Below are 20235 nucleotides of genomic sequence, written 5' to 3' on the forward strand. Positions count from 1 at the left end.
CTTTGGGGAGAAGGTGTTTTGTTTTGTTTTTTTGAGAGAAGAAGTATGAGCAGGGGAGGGGCAGAGAGAGAATTCCAAGAAGGCTCTGCACCATCAGCACAGAGCCCAACATGGGGCTCGAACTCATGAACCGTAAGATCATGACCTGAGCCAAAATCAAGCGTTACTTGGAGGCTTAACCAAAGGAGCCATCCAGGCACCCTGGGGAGAAGGCTCTCCATAGGGTGGGGGGGGGGGTACCCCTTTACCAGGAGCCCAGAGTATCTTGGCACTCCCTCCAGGAAGCCCACAGAGAAATACAATACAGCAACAATTGAGACTTAAGGGACATTTATTTTTTTGAAAGGGTGGAGGGGACTTTACAAGTAGAGTCTGAAGCCAATAACTAGAAAGGAAGATAAATAAAATACAAAGCCAGTATGTTGTGGCAAAATCCCAGAAAACACACTGAAAAAAAATTTTTACAGTTTAAAACTGTTTTACTTTATACATAATTACAAATTAATATACAGCATCTGGGTTTTAACCCCTTTGTATTTCAAAGAATCTAGCATAGAAATGTTCGTATAGCATCTGAAAACAACAGAAGCAGAGGTATAAGGTGTACGGGGGTCGCCCTCCTGCATATCTGGGCATCCCCCCGCGCCCCCGGCAGGTAAGGACACAGAAAACCACAGGCTAAACCGTGACCACGGGCGAGCTGACCGGGCGGCTCCCTGTCAGGTGGCTGCGAGAGACAGGAGAGCTCAGGCTGGGGGAGTCTCTGGGGGAAGAGGCCGGGTTGGGGGGGCAGCGCCCTCTGCTGGACAGCAGCGAGGCGCCCCCAGCACAGGCCGGGCTTGGCTGGGTGTGTGGAGCAGGTTGTCAGGGTCTGTGGCAGGAGGACTTTAGCCAGTTGGGTTTGCCCGGCTTTGAACCTTAGCGAGATGGAGAAGTAATTCAAGGCCTGTCAATCTTTGCACAAATTAAATTAGATGATACAAGGAAAGAAAAGCCTTTTTTTTTTTTCCCCCTTCCTATTTTTTTTTTCCTTTTATGGCAGCATGAAAATACTTTCTAAAACCTGGCCAGCAGGTGGTAGATTCCAAAGCTCCTGGGTGACTAGGAATGTTAGGCTGGAAGAAAAATCAAGACACAAACCGCAACCCTCCTCTTTGTCTGCAGATCGGCGAGAACGACGCGCCGGGCTGGGAACCGGCGCCCAGCACGTGTGCGTCCCAACGGAAGGCAGGCAGGCCACACGTCTCTCTCAACCACTGCCAACATCTAAGCTGAGGGGATATTTCTGGGCTTCCAAATCCGAAGGGCATCCGAGCACTGGCGGGAGTCCAGCACCGTCTGGGGTCCCCGCCAAACCACCCTGTCTACGGTCACTGAAGCCCACTCACTAGAATAGGCTCTCCAAGCCCTGAGCGGGGCCTGGCTCCCTCTGGGCCCAACCGTGCACCCATCAACACCGGGGTGGACGGCAGCCCCGTGCAAATACCAAAGTCCTCGGGAAGAAAGAATGGGCTTCGGAAAAGCAACTTTAGAGACCAAGGGATGAAATACCAAGTACTTCTGTTAACGTCAATTCCTGGACCGAGTCCTGGCTTCTAAGGTATGATTTTCCACCCTTCACTTAAGGCAAAACCTGCTTTATCAAACCCCCACACACCAACACCTGCCCCCCATAAAGGTAAAACAAACCCCATGGGTCTTAAAATTTTGTGCTGATACCAGGGGTTAGGCAAGATAATGAGGGAGAACATTCTTGAAGGGACAACTTTCAGTGGTGCTACCCTGAGACGTAAGAGGGAAAAAGGTAGGATTCGTACCTTTTCAAAAAACAAAACAACCCCCCAAACTTGATAAGGACTTCTGCCCCACAGACAGCTCTCGTGGGGGTAGACAGTGGAATGTTGGCAAAGGCTGAATTATGGCAAACTGCAGGTTTTTACCCCCCCTCCACGAACATAGCCGATTGTCTCAAAAATGAAGCCGACAGATGAGAGCCGTTAAAGTGCACATGTCACCCACCTGGGATGACAGCTTCTGAGATGATAGAAGTTTTGAGAAGGATGCAGCCTCCTTCCAGGAAATTCACTAGACTCTGGAAATCTGGGGACTCTGGATGGTTGTCTCTATCTGTCCCCCCAAACTTAAACGCAACGTCAGGCATCTGCTTTCTTGAGCCTGGTAGACAAGTGTGGTACCCTACCAGGGGGACACAATGGAACACCGGGTCGGAGCCACCCTGGCAGACAACCCCTTCTCACAGGAAACGAGGGCTCACGACTCGGGCCCCAGAGCGGCTCTCCAGGTCACAAGCACAAGCAGCAACAATCCAGGCAGTTCTGCAAGCACAACATCCCCCGGAGTTCAGTTTCATGGGGGACAGAGGAGAAAGGCACGTCAGAGCACAGGTCTTAGGAAGCAGTTCTCTCTGTGCTGCAGACCACATTGTGCGAGAGGGCAGGCCAGGTGGACGCAGGAAGCTACTTTCCAATTCTGATTCCACACTGGTCCAACCACAATGCAACCGAGTGGAGTTCCTGGGGTATGGGGGCAGGTGAAATCTGTCTGGAAAAAACACCAGCCAAAACAACCAAAACAACTTAAACCTTCGAGCAGATTGGGAGTAAAAGGCACCTTCAAATCGCCATTGAGCTGGGCAGCAATGGACACAAACCCAGTGTCCATGGTGACTCTGTGGGGAGTACATGGGGAGGCCTGGCCTATGTGGACACAGAGCAGGAATGCAGGCTTCATCTGCCGGGGCCATTCCCCCCAGCAGAGTGCTTCTTGGGGGGGGGGGGGGGATGTGGAGCCCCAGAGGGGAACCTGAGTTGGGGACGAGGACAGACAGCTGGGCTCCATGTGGACCGGAGGAGAACCGTGGCAGGCAGGGCTGTAGCTCAGAGCTGTATGGGCTGGTGCAAGGAAGTCCTCTACCTTAGGGTCTTGGGGGGTGGGTGGGGGGGGGGGGTACATCGTAGTTCAAAAGATTAGTTGGTTTGGTTCTGAGAGTCTGTTTCTGAAGGCTAGATCTCCAGGACAGAAAGAGGCAAATGTAACCCACAAGTGGCGTTTCTCGACTCTCAAGCAAGGAAGACAACCCTAGATCAAAGAAGGGAGGTGGGGTAGGAGGAGGGAAGGACACGGACCCCTGCCCCAACCCTTAATTTTCTTTTGGGCCCTCAAGGCACTTGGACAGACACTGAGGAGTGAGCCGCACTGCTGGCTCATCAAGTTCCTCATGGATCGGAGAGCTGAAACCGTTGGGCCGGTATGTTTACCCTTAACACACACACACACACACACACACAAATAAATAAACAAATCTAAGCTAAAAATTTTAAAGCAGACCTCTTTCAAATAAACTGAAAGATAAATATCTCCATCTGCAAGGCCAGCTTGCAATTCATCAACAAGCACCAAGTTACAGATTTTGTTTTTCCAACTATGTTCTAAGACCCATGCTCCTGAGGGGCACTAAGCAGGAATCAAAGGGCGCACTGAAAGCACAGACTTTTCTAGGCTGTCCCCCTGCAGGGAAGCAGTGAATCCAGCAGGCACACGGGCCTCAGAGGGGACTCCACGAACTGTCCTGCTCCAACCAGCTGGTGACAAGCCTCGAGCAGACACGGATCACCCACGGTGGGGAAAAGAAAGAAAGACCAGGCAACATTCGTGGCACCTTCAAGGGGTGACCTACAACAACCAACAGACCTTCAGACTGGAAAAAGGTTTTAAGAGATCAAATTCTGCCGGGGCCCCCAAGACAGAATGAAAACGTTTCTGAGCCACACCTGGGCCAGTGCTTCCCTCGGTCTACACTGGTGGAAATTACTGCACACGGGCTGAACTCCTTCATCTGAACCTACTCAGCCGGTTGTCCTGGTAACAGGGGTGGGGACAACCTCGCTGCCGGAGCTGTAGCTCTTCCCTTGGGAGGGTGCCAGGAGGCTGTGGGTCAGTGACAACCAAAAAGTGTCACAATGCAGGAAAAACAGGAAGCCAGAATAGGATTTCTTTGGATTGGATGTTGAAATTAGATTTTTTTTTTTTAAATAGTCCCAAATCAGGATGGTGCAGATCACGTACATATATATGCTTTTTGAACACATCACACCTTCTCTCACTGGTTTTCACAAACGTTTGCCCTTCCTTCCAAAATGAAATGAGAAATACATGCAAAAAGGGGTGAGGTGTGCACGGGGTAAGGTTCTGGGAAAACTGCCGCAGAGGACCGGGGGAGCCCCAAGCGCCCACACGCTACCTGAGCAGGCCGGGCAGCACTTTCTATGCCGAGCTGAGCCGGCACCTGCCACGGAGGTGGCCGCTTCCGGCAGACCCTACGTGTCCATGCAGACGGGTACCGGTACGCACACGGACAAAGTCCCACTATCTGCTTGTCGGACTGCTGTGTCCCCCAAATAAAAGGCAGGGATAACTTCAGACCTTATTTGGAAACCTCTTTCGGCCTTTAGGAGTTCCTGACATGCCCCAAACCAGTGCCCGGACCACTGAAACATCCTCAGTGGAGCCGTTGGCCGCCACCAATGCCACCAGCCCCGGGCCTCCCACCCCACCCTGACATTCGAGACCATCTGTTCCTGGTCCAGGGCCCTGGTCTCCTGGCATGGGCGTCCACGGTAGGAGAGCACACCCAGGAACGGCAGGACAGTGGGGAGCTGGCAGCCATGGGCCGGGCCAGAGGGCAGGGTCAGCAGAAGATCTCTTCACCCTCCGTGGGCACTTCTGATGTGGGGCCATCTGGGAAGGGGACACAAGGTGAAACTTCAGAAAAACTTGGCCTTTTCATTATACTCCCTTTTCTTCCTCCCCAACCCAAGTTTCCACCCAGATGATGGCCTGGTGGGCGCCTGACCCCACTCGCAGGGTCTCCTTGATCAGTTCCGGGCATGAGGTCCTCTGACACCCTTCACCGCCTACTGCTCCCTTTAGCCTGACAAAGCGTCAGATCTGTTCACAAACAGGCCTGGAGACAGAAACTTTTCTCTGACCTCCCACATAGGTGGGAGGGAGTGATCCTAACGAGAAGGAACAGAGGGGGGTTTAGGGGAAAGGGATGTGCAAACAGGGAGCCTCATTTAGGGGGATTTAATCCCAAGCTCCGAGCCGGCAGGGACATCAGTGGTCTCTCTGAGCTTCCATCCCCTAGTTTCTCTCCAGCTGGCATCACCTACTTCACACACACAGCCACTTGGAGGATTAAATCAGATCTCGGGAAAAGCTCACCAAGCGCTAGTTATTGTATAGATGACTAGACTTAGACCGAGAGAAGCAGGGAAGACTTTCATCTTCACATAAGTGAGTTTCAGTCCCTCAGCTGGGGAACAGATGCCCCCAAAACGACACCCGTGCTCTCTCCTTTGCACACGCGTGCACACAGTGGGTTCCTAGATGCCTGAGAGTTCGTGCCCCAGCGTCCTGCGCAGATAAGAGCAGGTGGGCTTGGGAGGTGGCAGTTCAGCTTTTACACACCTGAACGGCACCTTTTAAACCCTTCCCACGCTACCAAAATCCACCCGCCCTGCAGGATCCGGGGACACCATGGGCGCAGGGAGAGCTGGTGCATGCGACTCACCACCAGACTGAGAGCGGCTTCCTTTATTCTTCTTTTTCTTCTCCTTCTTCTCCTTTGGCTTGGCTAACCCGAACAGGCGGGTGGAGGTGGAGGCGGGCACGGGGGCCTGGCTCGGACCCTCTGCTACTTTGTTTGTCTGGCTGGTGGAACTCAGTATGTGAAAAGGCCCCTTATCTTTGTGTGTCCGAGAGATGCTGTTCCTTTTTGGGGACACTGAGAGTTCTGAGTCCAGTGACCCTGATTTGGCTATCGCAGGTACAGACGGCAAAGGGGACTCCTCAGGATTCGGGAAGAAGGATGGGATCCTCAGCAGCTTGGTGTGTTGGTGAGACACCTGCACATGTTCAAGATGAGAGGTGTTAACCCGGGGCCCGCTCACTAAGTGCTGGCGGAGATCAACTGTGGGGGTCAGCCCGGTGTGCACCCACTTCCTCGGACCCCCGGCACTCGCTGTAAAAGGATTCAGGGCTTCCTTCCTAGCGCCCGCCCCCCGATATAGTACCTGGGTCAGTGTTAAAGGTACCACCCTTGATACCATTAATATTTTTAGTGCATGTACTTAATGTCCGCACCGGGAAGAATTCATAGTGTCTTGGGAGGAGGCAGCTCAGAAAGGAACTCCCATTCCCTGAAGAAAGGGGACAGCTGCTTCCCTGAAGACTGACACAGGGCTGTGGAGAATTACCTTAGGGCTGAGGGGTCAGGGGGCCTGGCAGGTGCCAGGTGGGTGGGGGCTCAGAGGCCAAACCAAAGACGCAGACAGAAAGACGGTCTGGTTTGTGAGCCCCTGTGCTAGGAGCCCTGATGTACTGGGATGGGGGTGGAGTCCATCCTCGCCCTGAAGAGCAGCACGGAGCCACCGGCTGCCCCCACCATACATCTGAGTGCCTCTGTGGGACGCTGAACTGCCCTCTGGAAGACGCCACCCGAATTTCCTGTGGCGGTCCCAGATCCATCCATCAAACGCATGGCAACAGGAGTGTTGACAGACAGGCAGGTCCGTGTTACAGAACAGCCGCTGAAGGCCCTGACACCCGCTCGGGTCGCCCCCGCACCTGCCCGCGGGGCTCAGCTCCCGCCCACCGGGCTCAGCTCGAGCCCGCGCTCCAGACAGGGCCCCTCCCGGGCCCCACAGCGCCCCCACCCTGCACGCAGGACAGGAGGGACCGGGCCCTTCCCCGACGCCGCAGCGCCCCCACCTGACAGGCGTCGTGCTCCGCCTGCCTCTGGCTAAGTCGCTCGGCGTCCCGGCGCAGCTGCTCCTGCTCCCTCTCCAGCTGCTTCTGGGCGGCGCGCAGCCTCTCCAGGTCGCACTGGTAGGCGCCCTTCTTGAACTGCAGCTCGTCGCGGTCACGGTCGAGGTCCTGGCGGCCCTGCCGCACGTCCTGCTCGCGCTGCGCCAGCCGCGCCTCGCGCTCCTGCAGCGCCCGCTCGCGGGCCTCCCACTCGCGCTCGCGCCGCCGCTTCTCGTCCAGGTGCTGCGCCTGCTGCCTCTGCAGGTTGGCCAGGTCCTGGCGCTGCTTCTCCAGGCTGCGCTGCTTCTCCTGCTCCACCAGGGAGCTGGGGCGCGACAAGCCGCGGCTGAGCGCAGCGCTCGGCCAGCAGCAGCTTCTGGTCCTCGATGTAGCTGTCCTGCTGCAGCACCACGCCCTGCGGGGACACGGAGGAGCGAGGTGCGGCCGGACGCCAACGCCCCCTCGTTCTCGCCCAGTCGGGGCGACAGCCCTCCACCACCACCCTGGGCACTTGTCACACAGGAATGTCGGCAGCGCGGAGACCCAGCCTCGGGGAACTGGGTGGCTCGCTGTTGACACGGCCTGGGGTGGGGCCTTGTATTTTGGAGGCGGGACAAGGAGCAATTGGGTCTGTTACAGCTTCAAAGAAAAGGAAGGGAGCAAAATTTACAGATGATACCCAGCAAGTGCTAAGGGGTCCTCACTTGGGCAGGGCTGCCCTATCCACACACCACACGGAGATATGGAACATGGAAACTTACAATCATACTAAAGCTTTTCTGGACAGAAGACCCCCGAACCATGACAGTGCCCCACGTGCTTTGCAGTAAGGCTGCTAACAGCACCTCCAGTCTGCCATCATCAACTCTATCTTAGAAGGTGGAGGACACTCCAGCCACTGCCTTTTGAAACCTTTCTCATCGTGAGAGCCAGTCTTGTCTTGACAGAGGGCCCCGCTTACCCACTAGCAACCTCCAAACCCCACACCAACAACACCCTTACGGTTCGTGTCAGAACAGGTGAAGGGATAAAAGAGAAAGGCCCGTACCTGCAACGTGCTGAGGAGTTCGTGGAGGTGAACGACACTCTGGACAACCTGCTGGAAAAGGAAGCAATGGCCACGTCACCTTGGGACCCAGTCTCAGGACCCAGCGCACCCACGTGACGTCTGGCAACATAACCCCCCAACACACGGCAAGGTGCTTCAGTCTGAATGGGAGGTTTCCAGACAGAAAGCACTGGAAAGAAGAAGCAGCTACAAGTGCCTAAGAGATACAGAACAAGAACCAGCAAACAAACAACCGTAGGCAGGAAGAACATCAGCGCACATTAAATGCATTATAAAACGCCACCGGTCTAAATTGGTACAAGAATGACACACGTACAGGGTAACGAAACAGAAAGTCCAGAGCAAATCATGAGAACTTAGTATATAAGTAGAGTTTCTAAATCAATGGGAAAGGAAAGAATATTCAACAAATTGTTCTGAGAAAAGTGGCCAAGAAGTCTTGGGGAAAAACTGAGTGGGATCTTGGCTCACACAAAAAATATTCAAACAGATGAAAATGTTAAGTGTAAAAAAAGAACCATAAGGAGTTATAAGAAAATAGAAGAATGTCTTCTGACCATGAAACAGAGAAGGTTTTTTGAAGAAGCAAAACAAGAAACCATAGATGCACTTTTAACGGTCACCATGTGAAATGGAAAAGAAAAAGGTAGGAACATACAGAACAGAAAAGTCAAATGAAAAAAAAAAAATCCTTGAATTGAAAAAGGTTCTTGGGCACCTGCATGGCTCAGTTAAGTGTCCGGCTCTTGGTTTCATGATCTCAAGGTTTGTGGCTCTGAGTCAGGCTCTGTGCTGACAGTGTGGAGCCTGCTCGGGATCTGTCTCCCTCTCTCTCTCTGCCCCTCCCCTGCTCACACACTCTCAAAATAGATAAACTAAAAAAAAAAAAAAAAAAAAAAAAAAGCTCTCATGGATCAATGAGAAATGAATACCCTCATAAGAATACAGGCAAGGAATATAAACCAGCAATATACAAAAGCAATACAAACGGCCAATTATATAACCAATTAAAAATGACTCACCTGAAATCGAATAGATGAAAAATAAATCCCACTCAAACTTACGAAGCCAACAAAACCTTAGTTAACAACTAACCCCTCCCGGTGCTGGTGAGACCAAGCCTGCGTGGAGGGAGGGGAGCATGCCACACACACTTCTTTCCAGAGCACAGGGCAGTGTGTGGAGGGAACAGTCACTGTGTGCACAGGTCTGTTCTTGCTGCGTTGTTTGCAAAGCAAAAAAGTACAGGAAGAACTAACTAAACTACTGTCCACAACATAACAACAAGCAGCTGTTAGCGCGTCTGTACACATGTGCTCTGGGGAAACCCTTCTAAAGTGGGTTGAGAGGAAAAAAGGGCATGAAGCTTCTGGGGGGGGGGGGGTACTGATATCAATTATACAAAACAATTTTTATAGTATTCACACCCACACAAAAATACACGTTATGTAGAAGAAAAGGCTACAAATATAAACCATTGAACAGCAGTTACTTCTCAGTGGTGGGATTCTTACTTTTTTTTCCTTTTTTCCATTACTGGACATTTTTCAAGCTTTCTACTATCACCACATATTCCTTTTATAATACAGTTGACCCTTGAACAGTGCAGGGGTTGGGATGCTGATTCCCTCGAACAGTAGAAAATCCACGTGTATATATAACTTTTGATGCCCCCAAAACTTAACTAGTAGTTCAGTAGTTACCGTTAGTAACAGTCTACTGTTGACCTGAAGTCTTACCCATAACATGACAGTCAATTAACACATATTCTGTATGTTATATACTGTATTCTTACAGTAAAGTTAGCTAGAGAAAAGAGTGTTACTACAAACATCATAAGGAAAACACATTTACAGTATGGCACTGTATTTATTGAAACCCCCCCCAAAAAGAAAAAAACCCCAAAACATCACATGTTAAGTGGACCCATGCAGTTCAAACCCACATTGTTCAAGGATCAACTGTACAAAGAGCAAAATACAAAAAAAACTTAATTATCAGGCTTAGCTCTTCTAAAAACACTTTTTACACCTCTTTTTAGTTTATTCTTTTTTTAAAAAAATATTTGTTTCTTTGAGAGAGAGAGGGAGAGTGTGTGTGCATGTGGGAGGGGCAGAGAGAATCTCAAACAGGCTCCGCACTGTCAGCACAGAAGCCCAACATGGGGCTCGATCCCACAAAGCAGGAGATCATGACCTGAGCTGAAATCAAGAGTCAAATGCTCAACTGACTGAGCCACACAGGTGCCCCTCACTTTATTCTTAATAAACAGAGGTCACCAAAGACAGCAGGCTCTGGCTGGGGCATCTGCAGGGTGTAATCCATACTGGAATGCCTTCCTTCCCTGACCCTTGTCATGAAGTACAGGGAAGAAGTCACCGAATAAAAAAGAGCTAATTTTGCTCAAGCAGCAGATGACAGAGAGCGACAGTCTGCATGAGAGGAAGCTTATTTCATTTAAGAAGAACGCTCTGAGGGGAGTTCCTTCAGATACTGCAGTGTTTAGACTTCCATGCCAACAAACTGAAAACATCCTTCTGTGTTTTAGGGGAAAAAAGGGGAAAGATTCCTTTAATTTAAAATTTTAGAAAAAGCTCCTCAGGGACTAAAGATCCACATTAAAAGCAAGAAGAAACACGAAGAGCCTCCTGAGAGGGACAGCCCACAAAGCCACTGTCACGGACACTCCGGTCTGCTTACACACGCAGCACACACTCAGAGCCACGCACGGGTGGCCAGCGGGGAACAGCATTTGCTGAGGAGCAAGGAGAGGAGGGGACATGAGTGGAACAGGTGCAACTCTTTGGCCAGGTCAGCGGAACTCAGCTGAGGAAGGTGAGGAAGACTCATGTCAGAGGCTGCCCTCCAACGAGAGGCAAGCCACAGCTGCTTTCAGAGGGACGCACAGCCAGTGAAGAGTAAAACTCAAAGAAGGAAAGTCAACCCGAGTCTTCGCAGGACGGGAAATCAGTGCCCACAACTACCCGCAAGTTGACCCGCCATGTTCCACACTTGTGGCTTTTGGTGCCAGGCCTGTGTGACAGGAAAGGAGGCCTCACAGCCCATGTTCACAGAAAGCAAGAGGCTGGCTTCTCCAGGACAGAGACACAGACAGAGGCCGTGCTGGGAGGCAACAGTCTGGTGAAATTCCAGGATGGTGCCCTGGGGCCCAGGAAAAGCGGAGGAGAGGGAGGGAGGCGGCGGCCGCGCTGGTTAAGTGCACAGATCGTAGCCCAGAGTCAGCTTGTTCACCACGGCACATCAGAGACGAGCATTCCCAGCCTAGCAATTGTAACAAAACCCTATTCTTACATGGAGCTTGCGATGCCCTTACCTCACTGTTTCTTTTAAGCATAAATACCAGGTTAGCATTTCCACCCTATAAAACAAAAAACACACATTACACCAAAAAAAAAAAAAAAAAAAGATCCTGAGGCAAAAATAATATTCAATGTGCTTCTCAATTCTGCTCTGGCTTCTCTTTTTCATTCTTTTGCCCCACAGCCTCTCACTGCAGGGCAATGCAGATTTGGGGCCCCGTAAAGAGCTCAGGCTGGTGTGTGGCACTTACGCACACCTCTGAGCGCCAGGCCAGAGGCGCGGGGGCCAGGAGCATAAATACGGTTCTGAGCCAGAAAGGCCGGACGGCCAGTAACAGGGGACTCTGAACTGTATGGTCTCTTGAAAAACGTGCTTTCCTCTTACAGTAGAAGTAACAGCAAGTCAGCATCCAAGACAAGATCAACACGGACTAGCTGCCAAGATTATGAATTAGGACAGGTGCTAAGGGGGTCTTAGATGGCAGATTTCAAAAAATACCTTTTTCAGACCACTGTCCGACTCTGTTCTTCTAAGATCTTGGCCATCCTCTCCCTCTTCCTTCTCGCCTCCTAAAGCAAACACGTTTTTTTTTTTTTTTAAGTTGTGAAACAGATTAGGAAAGAACACAATATACATAGCTTAGAGATATACTATTTCAGCATCTTATTAATGCCAAATGGTGGCAACTAAGTAATTATTAATAAGTTTACTGAGGCAGAAGAATTAGAAGCAGAAAAGAAAAACAAGTATTATTGGTCCTTTGGCCACACCTTAGCTGAGATCCCAGGAAATTATTTTTTATTACTCAAAATAAGCGTGACACTGAAAGAAACTGTGTTTTGGCAGCTAGCTGCTCCATGGGATTTCACTAGAACATCTATTGGCTGAAAGGGACCAAGGAGCTGAAACTACCAGAACATACATCATTTTTGGTTTTATGTGATAGTCAAGGATCGCCTACAGACGTACAAGTTCTAAAGCATTTACCTTTTTTTTTTTTCCCTTTTCTTAAAGTAAGCTCTAGGCCCAATGTGGGGCTTGAACTCATGATCCCGAAAGAGTCACATGCTCTCCCAACCGAGCCAGCCAAAGGCCCCTAAATCATTTACCTTTCGAAGCATTCATCTGATGGCTGTCGAATCCTCCAAAGGTCTCTGCTCTCCGGGGCAAGGAAACAGGGCCAACCGTACCTTCTTGCTCAACAGGGCTACTGACAGCCTGCCCCAGTGTGCCTCCCAGGCTTCCACTCACCAAACCCTGAAGGATCTCCACTGGAAAAAAGGAAACAAGCAAAAGCGACATTTCACCTTCCAATGAAAAAAAGAACATCTCCAGGTAATACACAAGATGTACAGGGAGAGCATGATCAGAAAATTCCAGAGAGTGACTAGGTGACCCCCTTTGCTCAGAATGCATGTCTTAGCTGGATTCTACTGGGAATTCTGAGATTAAACCTTTAGCCTTATTTATATGAGGCCTAAGAAACTTGAAAGGGCACAGGGAAGACAGAGGAATTTACTGGAAGGAGCGTGGCCTTCTAGAGTCTGTGCCAAATTAACCAAAAAGAATTCCCTGGGAAGTAAGATGGGCCAATTTGAGAGCAGCTAAAACTGGCAGGGTTGTGCCTGCTGCCACAGTGAGCTCAAGGGACCAGAGCAGAGATGTATCCAGATTCTCGAGTCTGTGACCAGCGAGGCCTCTTTTCTAGAGCCAGTGTCCCACGGAAAGGAGAAAGTGCTTCCGGTGGAATAAAATTTGAGCAGGAGGGGAGCAACAGAGGAGTAGGGGGAGGAGGGAAACAGAGGCAGGGAATCTTGTAAGATAAGCCATCATATTTTTTAAAAAAAACACCACACGGAAACAAAGAGCCCCACGAAATGAGAACAGGTATCTGAACGTAAAAAATTAAGAAACTTATTTCACGTAAAAATGCGCAACCGGGAGACCTCAAAGTCAAATCTCACACAAAGCTAAGGAGAGAGAGCTAGAGAAGGAACGTGGAGCGTAACTTCCCTGCGGGTGGTAACGGCACATCAGAAAGCCACGTTCATAAAGTGGACAAGCTACTTACAGTGAGGAGAGGACACAGGCAGGGAGGAACCCAGGCAGGAATCGGGAAACACAGACTCAAACAAGTGGGAACAAAGAGAAACAATCATTTTAGAAACAGGAAGTACAAGATAGGAGCAAACAGACCCAACAGAAAACAACTTACCAGAAGGGGGCAGGATACTGGAACTTTAAAAAGATGGGAGAGAAAAAGCGTGAAGAGAAAGTGACAAGTACTGAGGACAGGCGGAGACAGCCCAGCACGTGGGTGACGCACGTTCTTGAAGGAGAAAATCAAAGCACGGGCATAGGGAAGATGCTACAAACTATCCTTTAAGAATACTTTCCTGAAATCTGCAAACTCTGAAGCCACACCAAATTAGAACACTGAGAACCTGGGGACATCAACCCAGAAAAACCCCAACACTAAGGCCTGTGCTAGTAACATTACTTGGATTTCGAATAGGTAGTTCTTTGGGCACTTGGCAGATGGCACATGACTTCTATGGGAAGAATCGAATTCTGATCACACTCCGGTGGCAATGCGCTAAGTCAGAAAAAAAGGAGTAACATTATTTAAGAACAACTGAGATACCCAAGGGGAGAAGACATGAACCCAGGATTTTCTATCCCAGCAGAGGAGCAGACTTTCAAGCTCTCACTGGCACAAATTATCAACAGTGTGGAAGCACACAGGGTACTGTCCTCGCGAGCCTTTCTGGAGACACCTACTGAAGGATGAGATTCAGCCATCCGGGATGACAAGCCACGTGACAAAGAACCTCAGCAGCGATGACCGTCCCTACTGCCCAGACTGTGGTCTTAAGCTATCATTTCTCGCTACCAGAAACATGAGCTTCTTAGAGACGTGACTCTAGGCCTGGGCAGAAAACAAGATGAGCCTGCAACATCTTAGTATGCCAAACAGCCAGGCAGCTCTCAGAAAGTACTGGGGCCGTGGCAAAACGACTCCGAAGCCAAACCAAGAGGTGCTGGTTGGCAGAGAGAGGACACTTGGAACTTGTCATAGGATCAGTGTTATACCGACTGGAACCCCATCAAACAGGTTTAAATTCATGAGTCTACAGTAAGATCTAAAAAGTTGTGGTCACCTTTAGAGGGTGACCACAGATCAACTCACTATCCTGAAAATTAGTAGATAAAGGGGGAAAAAAATCAAGTATTTATCCTTTTATCTTCCTTTTTCTCTGTGTTACAGAGAAGGAGACGAGGAGCTATTCTTGCCTCTGATACAAGAGCACAGCACTAGGAGAACGTGGCTCACCAAAGGGATCACGGCCGAGGAACTAAGCCTCTGAATGTAGCCGTGGGTGTGAAGCAACTAGGACAGAGGAGCAGACGCCCTGCTTGAGTAACAGCCAGACCGTGAGAGATGCTACAAGTCAAAGAGCTCAGGTTCTTCAAAGGAAAAGTGTGTGGGAAAGAAAGAAAGGGATGGAGGGAGGATTGGAAAACAGGACTCTGGAAAAGCCTAACAAAAACCACACGCAAGACTATCGTGTCTATGAATACGCCCGTGGCCAGAAAACCATGGGCCACGGGCCTGGGTAGCCATTACAAGGATGTTCTTCTGATAGTAATTTACTAAACAAAATTATTTGTTTTGGGTTGTTTTCTGTATTTGTGCTTTATTTTACAATAAAACAGTAAAAGCTGGCAGATAATGTCAGAGCATTAACCACTTTGGGAAGGGATCAGGAGGGGTGATTACCCTCATTTATTGCACTTTTCATTAAAGGTCCTCCTTTGAGTGCCTCTTCTGTGTTGGAGCGGAAGAGGACTCTAGAGCTGTGAGTCGGGGAGCACTCCTCAGGCAAGGGAGTGCTGCACTCAGTCATGTCCCGAAAGATCATCTCCTTCTCTTCCAGTAAAAGAAGGATCTGCTGGTCCTTCTGATGAAGTTGTTCTGCAGGGGACAATGGAGAAAAGGTCTGGTCACTTGACTGGGGTTTAGGAAGAGACGACCAAGACATGGGCGCCACCTCGTGGTCATCACTGGGACAACAGAGAACACAGGTCCACCCCCCACCCCCCTTTCCTTCACGAAGGCAATTTCTATCCTGGGTCTTTCCAGGCAAGATCAGATCTTCTGACATAACAAGCATGAACTTTGTTGGAAACACTCCTGCCTCCTGTGTATTTCTCAACCCACTCCTGTCTGCGTCTGCTCTTTCCAAGGCGACCATTACTGACCCAATGAGGCCTGGTTTCACGTTTCCCCCGTTGAACGGTCTCCCTCCCTCACTTTGAGGACCCCACTGGTTCTCCTCCTGCCACCGGCAGTGGAAGACCAGGCTCCGTCTGGGCTCCATCCCACACCTCACACACCTCCTTCTGGGGATCTTCACTGCCACAGCTTCAATGATCTCCCACGTGCTGGTAACTCACGCAAAGCACCCCAAATCCTGCCCGCTGATGAGCACCAGACCGCTGAGTCCCACTGGCCTGTGGCTCTCCTCACTTAGATGCCTAGTCCTTGTCAGAAAGCTCTTTTCTCCATTCTTGCCGTCCCCCCTCCTCCCTCCATCCTTCAGCTTGGCCAGTGGGTGCCGTCCCACACGCACCCTTCTCCGCAGGAGTCTCCTCAACGGGCCTTCCACTCCTGGGGGCTCCCCCACTCCCTCCAGCAGATCTCCCACTGGCTTCGATGCCAAAGAAGGCAGTTCAGGCTGAAATTTTGCTACACAAATCTATCATTTCCTTGTTGCCGCTCAAGCCTTGGCACCTTTCCAGCTTCATCCCCATCTCTTGGCCCCGACCCCCCGGCACACCAACCTGCCACTCCTCACCAACCCTCAGTCCTCTTTCCTCTTCACCTAACCGTGCCTGTCGTCTGGTGCAGGAACTGCTTTGAGAGTCAGCTCACGTGTTAAGCTGCTCTGAGTCCCCACAGGCAGGATTAGGTCCCGCATCTGTATGTGCCTGCGGTCCAGTCCATCATTTGTGCCCGTCTTCCCTGCTAACGTGGGTTTCCTGACAGCAGGGGCTGCTCCAGGAACCTTTGCACATCCCACTCCCTAGCACCTATAGGACAGTATACCTGGCTGAGTGCTTCAAACACATCTAGAGAAGGAAGTTTTCATCCCCGCCGTGCTCATCATGGGCTGATAAATCAGGTGCAACTCTGGCTTCAGCCTAAATCTGCCATTTTCCCCCCTCCCCAAAACACAACGTTATCGCTTTGTCCAGCTTAAAGGACTAGCTGGACTCCTCGGGTGCTTACATTTACCTGAGTCGGCCTTATTTCTACCCAAAGCACAACACTCAGTAAGCACTGGCAGAGAGAGGGGAGCCTCTGCTGTTGACAGGTAGGGGAGACTTCTCGGCCATGCAGCACATATGTGACCCTGGACTGCTTGGCCTTCATGGGCCTCAGCTTTCTCATCTGCACAATGGGGATGAGCATATAGGGATGTCGACAAGACTACACGAAACAGAAGTAGAAGTCGAACATCATCAGTGAGCACACGTCTCCCAAAACCACCTCATAACTCATTGTGAACACACATCACAGTGGCAGGAGTAACTGATAAAAACAGAGTAACTGGAAAGCTCCTTTCCTCCAGTACCTCTCTCTCTGTTTTAATCTTAGACGTGACCGTGAATTTTGGCAAATTCTTCTGCGACAAAGTACAAAGAAGGCCAACTGGGTTCCAAGAACACGGCCAGTGAGAAAAGAGGATGTCCCCTTGACCTGGTGTCGGACCCCTTCTGACGGCCATTGTACCGGCAAGCTGGTCGGCTCCAATCTGGCTGCTCCTCTGTCAAAAGCCATTCACTTCCTGTTTTGAAGTGCATGCTGGGACGGCAGCCTCCGCACCTGCACACACGGCACGCGCACGGCCCCAGACGCTGCCAACAGCCTCACCTTTTAATTCCCGCGCTCTGCTGTCCAGCGCCCGCTTTTCTTCCTCGCTCTCGCTAGGAATTCCCTCGTCTTCATCTCTGTTCCTGACACCAACACAGCACAAGACGGATCAAAGACCCGCACGAGGTCAGTGACCCCGGTGGCTCCCTGGGGGGGGGGATGAGGTCAGAGGGGGCCGGGCGCCCCGGTGTTTTGCTTACAGGGTGTTGATCGTGTCCTGGATGATCTGAATCCAGCTGTTCCGCTCCTCTTTGGAGCCGGCGTGCACTTCCACCATCTCGGGGTCCCTCATGCCCATGCTGATCAGGAACAGACCTTTCTCCTCGTGCGCTACCTCTCTCACAATCAGCTTCTTTAAAGAGATCACTGTTGACTTCTGGTCCTGGAGAAAGGGGAGACGGCCGACATGACAGAGGCAGGCGACAGTCTAACTCTCAAGAACAACTCTGATCTAAGGCAAGACCAGATGTACGATCTCACGTATATGTGGAATCTAAAAAAAAAAAAAAACCCTAAAAAGCCCACACCAAACTCCTAGAAAAAGAGACCGGACCTGCGGCTACCAGATGTGGGGGGGCAGGGAGATGGTCAAAAGGTACAACCTTTTGGTCAAAAGGTACCAGTCAGGAGAGGAGCAGGCACGAGGGCCGAGGGCTACGGCTAACAGTGCTGTATGGCACACACAGAAGGTGCCGGGGGTTCTTATCACACGGGTTCCCATTTCTTTCCCTCTTCTCTTTATACTAGATCCCTAGGAGATGACGGGAGCTGAGCTTACTGTGGTGAGCACTGAATAATGTATGTAAATGGAACCATCACTCTGTATGCCTCCCCCAGGGACGTACGTCAGTTTTTTCTCAAGACTGGGGAAAAAGGGCGTATGGTTTAGCAAACTGTGGCGGATTTAAGATCAAGAGAAGTATCTCATCATTTACATTTTATCAAACAGAAAAAGATTTCCAAAAAAGAGATAATAATTCGTATGTCTAGAGGATCCAGACATGGTGTCTACAGGATGAACCCTTCTAGGTTCCTCTGTGAATCTGTCTGGCAACAATACATACTGGCACGATTTACGGGGCATAACGTGCAAGAAATACTCCAGCAACAGATTTCTTTAGATAGAATGCCCAAGACTCTAAAAGGGACTGTGAGGGAACAGAAAAATAATGGGTTTTTTTTGGGGGGGGGGGAGAGGGGGATGGCATGGAGACAGAAAATTGCAAAGGTATCTGAGAGATTCCTCAGAGGAAGCTGTCCTAAGCAAATTCATTTTGAGGGGGCAGGAGAGCAGTAATCCATGGTCAGACCCAATACCTATTCCAGCTGTTTCAAACATCATCAATTACAAACAGAAGACACCAACAATTCAGCTTACCAATGACGCAAAGACGTATTTCTGGTCTTTTTCTTGAAGGAAAACTAAAATGTCAGTAAGGAGAACTGCTTGAGCCTCTGGAAAATGGGGAAGGAGAGAAAGAACAAGGAGTACTTAGTGGTGAAGCACGGTCAGAGCACCTCTATTAGGGGACAGTTCAGCAACCCACCCCACACGGCAAGGCACTCGGGACCGACAGTACACTCTGCTCCTCCAAGGTGACCGTTTAATATTTTTGCAGGAGCCATATGTGGTCATTAGATTTTCAGAGGCATTTTTAAAAAAATTTTTTTAAGGTTTATTCATTTTTGAGAGACAGAGACAGAGTGTAAGCGGGGGAGGGGCACAGAGAGGAGGAGACACAGAATCCAAAGCAGGCTCCAGGCTCTGAGCCGTCAGCACAGAGCCAGACGCAGGGCTCGAACTCACAAACCATGAGATCATGACCTGAGCCGAAGTCGGACGCTTAACCGACTGAGCCACCCAGGCACCCCTTCTGAGACATTTTGAAATAACAGCAGCTATCACCAAAGCCATATCTTGAGAAAGCTTGAGTACGCAGTTCCGGAAAGATCTATCCCATAAGGCAAGACTTTAAGAACAAAATACTCCTGGGACGCCTGGGTGGCTCAGTTGGTTGAGCGTCCGACTTCGGCTCAGGTCGTGATCTCATGGTCCCTGAGTTTGAGCCCCGGGTCGGGCTCTGTGCTGACAGCTCAGAGCCTGGAGCCTGCTTTGGATTTTGTCTCCTTTTCTCTCTGTCCCTTCCCTACGTGTAACTCTGTCTCTCTCTCAAAGATAAATAAAACATAAAAAATAAAAAATAAAAAATAAAAGAGTAAAATTCTCCCGGAATAAAGTTGGGAAGGACTTTAACAGATGTCAAATAGTACCACATTCCACGACATCCTCGACTTTTGATCGTAACAATGGAAGAGGCGTGGGAGAGCAGACCAGAGAGCCGCCAACAGCTGATGGATAAAAATGCCTCAGTCTAATAAAGGTGGGCTTCCCCCCCGCCCTGCACCCCAGGAGAACAGAAGGGCTCTGCGACGCCCTCTGGTTTCATAGGTACATGTGAACACAGTGGCTCTTCCCCCTGCTCCAACGTCTCCTAGGCAACCTTAACCTCTGTCTAGCATGGACACAGCCAGCCCTCCCTCTCAACTAAGACAAAACTCAAAGTAACTATCCACTTGGATCTAGTAACCCAAAGAAAGCCACACACTCTTGCTGTGTTGGAGTTCGAATTTTCCATTCCTCCCGTGAGGACAAAGTCTGGCATCTCTGGAGATCAGCCATCTACTGAGATCTAACCCAGGCTGGCCCCCCTGTGTCTTCTTTTCCCTGGAAGGAGGGCCTATGATTCCTTGGGAAAAGAATGGGGGCTTCTGCAGCCCCCTTACAGGTGGTCAGGTCCCTTCCGGCCTTTCCTACCACTTCCCACGACTGGAAGCCCCTCCCCGTGTAATTTACTACCAAGCTATACAGAAAACAGAAGTTGAGGCTCCTGGGTGGCTCAGTCGGTTAAGCGTCCGACTTCGGCTCAGGTCATGATCTCTCGGTTTGTGAGTTCGAGCCCCGCGTCGGGCTCTGTGCTGACAGCTCAGAGCCTGGAGCCTGCTTTGGATTCTGTGTCTCCTCATCTCTCGGCCCCTCCCATGCTCATGCTCTGTCTCTCTCTCAAAAATAAATAAATGT

At 50.4% G+C, this 20235-nt stretch overlaps 1 protein-coding gene across 1 annotated transcript in view; it reads right to left on the reverse strand.

Moving 5' to 3' along the window:
• Positions 1 to 313: 313 nt before the first annotated feature.
• The window catches only part of AKAP13 (A-kinase anchoring protein 13), a 336564-nt gene continuing 316642 nt past the window's right edge, over positions 314 to 20235 (reverse strand). Inside the window, 12 exon segments of the mRNA XM_019460188.2 lie at positions 314 to 4758; positions 5594 to 5927; positions 6793 to 7182; positions 7184 to 7243; positions 7877 to 7927; positions 11232 to 11276; positions 11717 to 11787; positions 12328 to 12489; positions 15000 to 15194; positions 17157 to 17239; positions 17357 to 17538; positions 18535 to 18611. Coding sequence (XP_019315733.2) covers positions 4709 to 4758; positions 5594 to 5927; positions 6793 to 7182; positions 7184 to 7243; positions 7877 to 7927; positions 11232 to 11276; positions 11717 to 11787; positions 12328 to 12489; positions 15000 to 15194; positions 17157 to 17239; positions 17357 to 17538; positions 18535 to 18611 — 1700 coding nt within the window. The 3' untranslated portion in view covers positions 314 to 4708.

This window comes from Panthera pardus, unplaced genomic scaffold, assembly GCF_024362965.1.
Source record: "Panthera pardus isolate Hobbes unplaced genomic scaffold, ASM2436296v1 HiC_scaffold_24, whole genome shotgun sequence".
Lineage (NCBI taxonomy): Eukaryota > Metazoa > Chordata > Mammalia > Carnivora > Felidae > Panthera > Panthera pardus.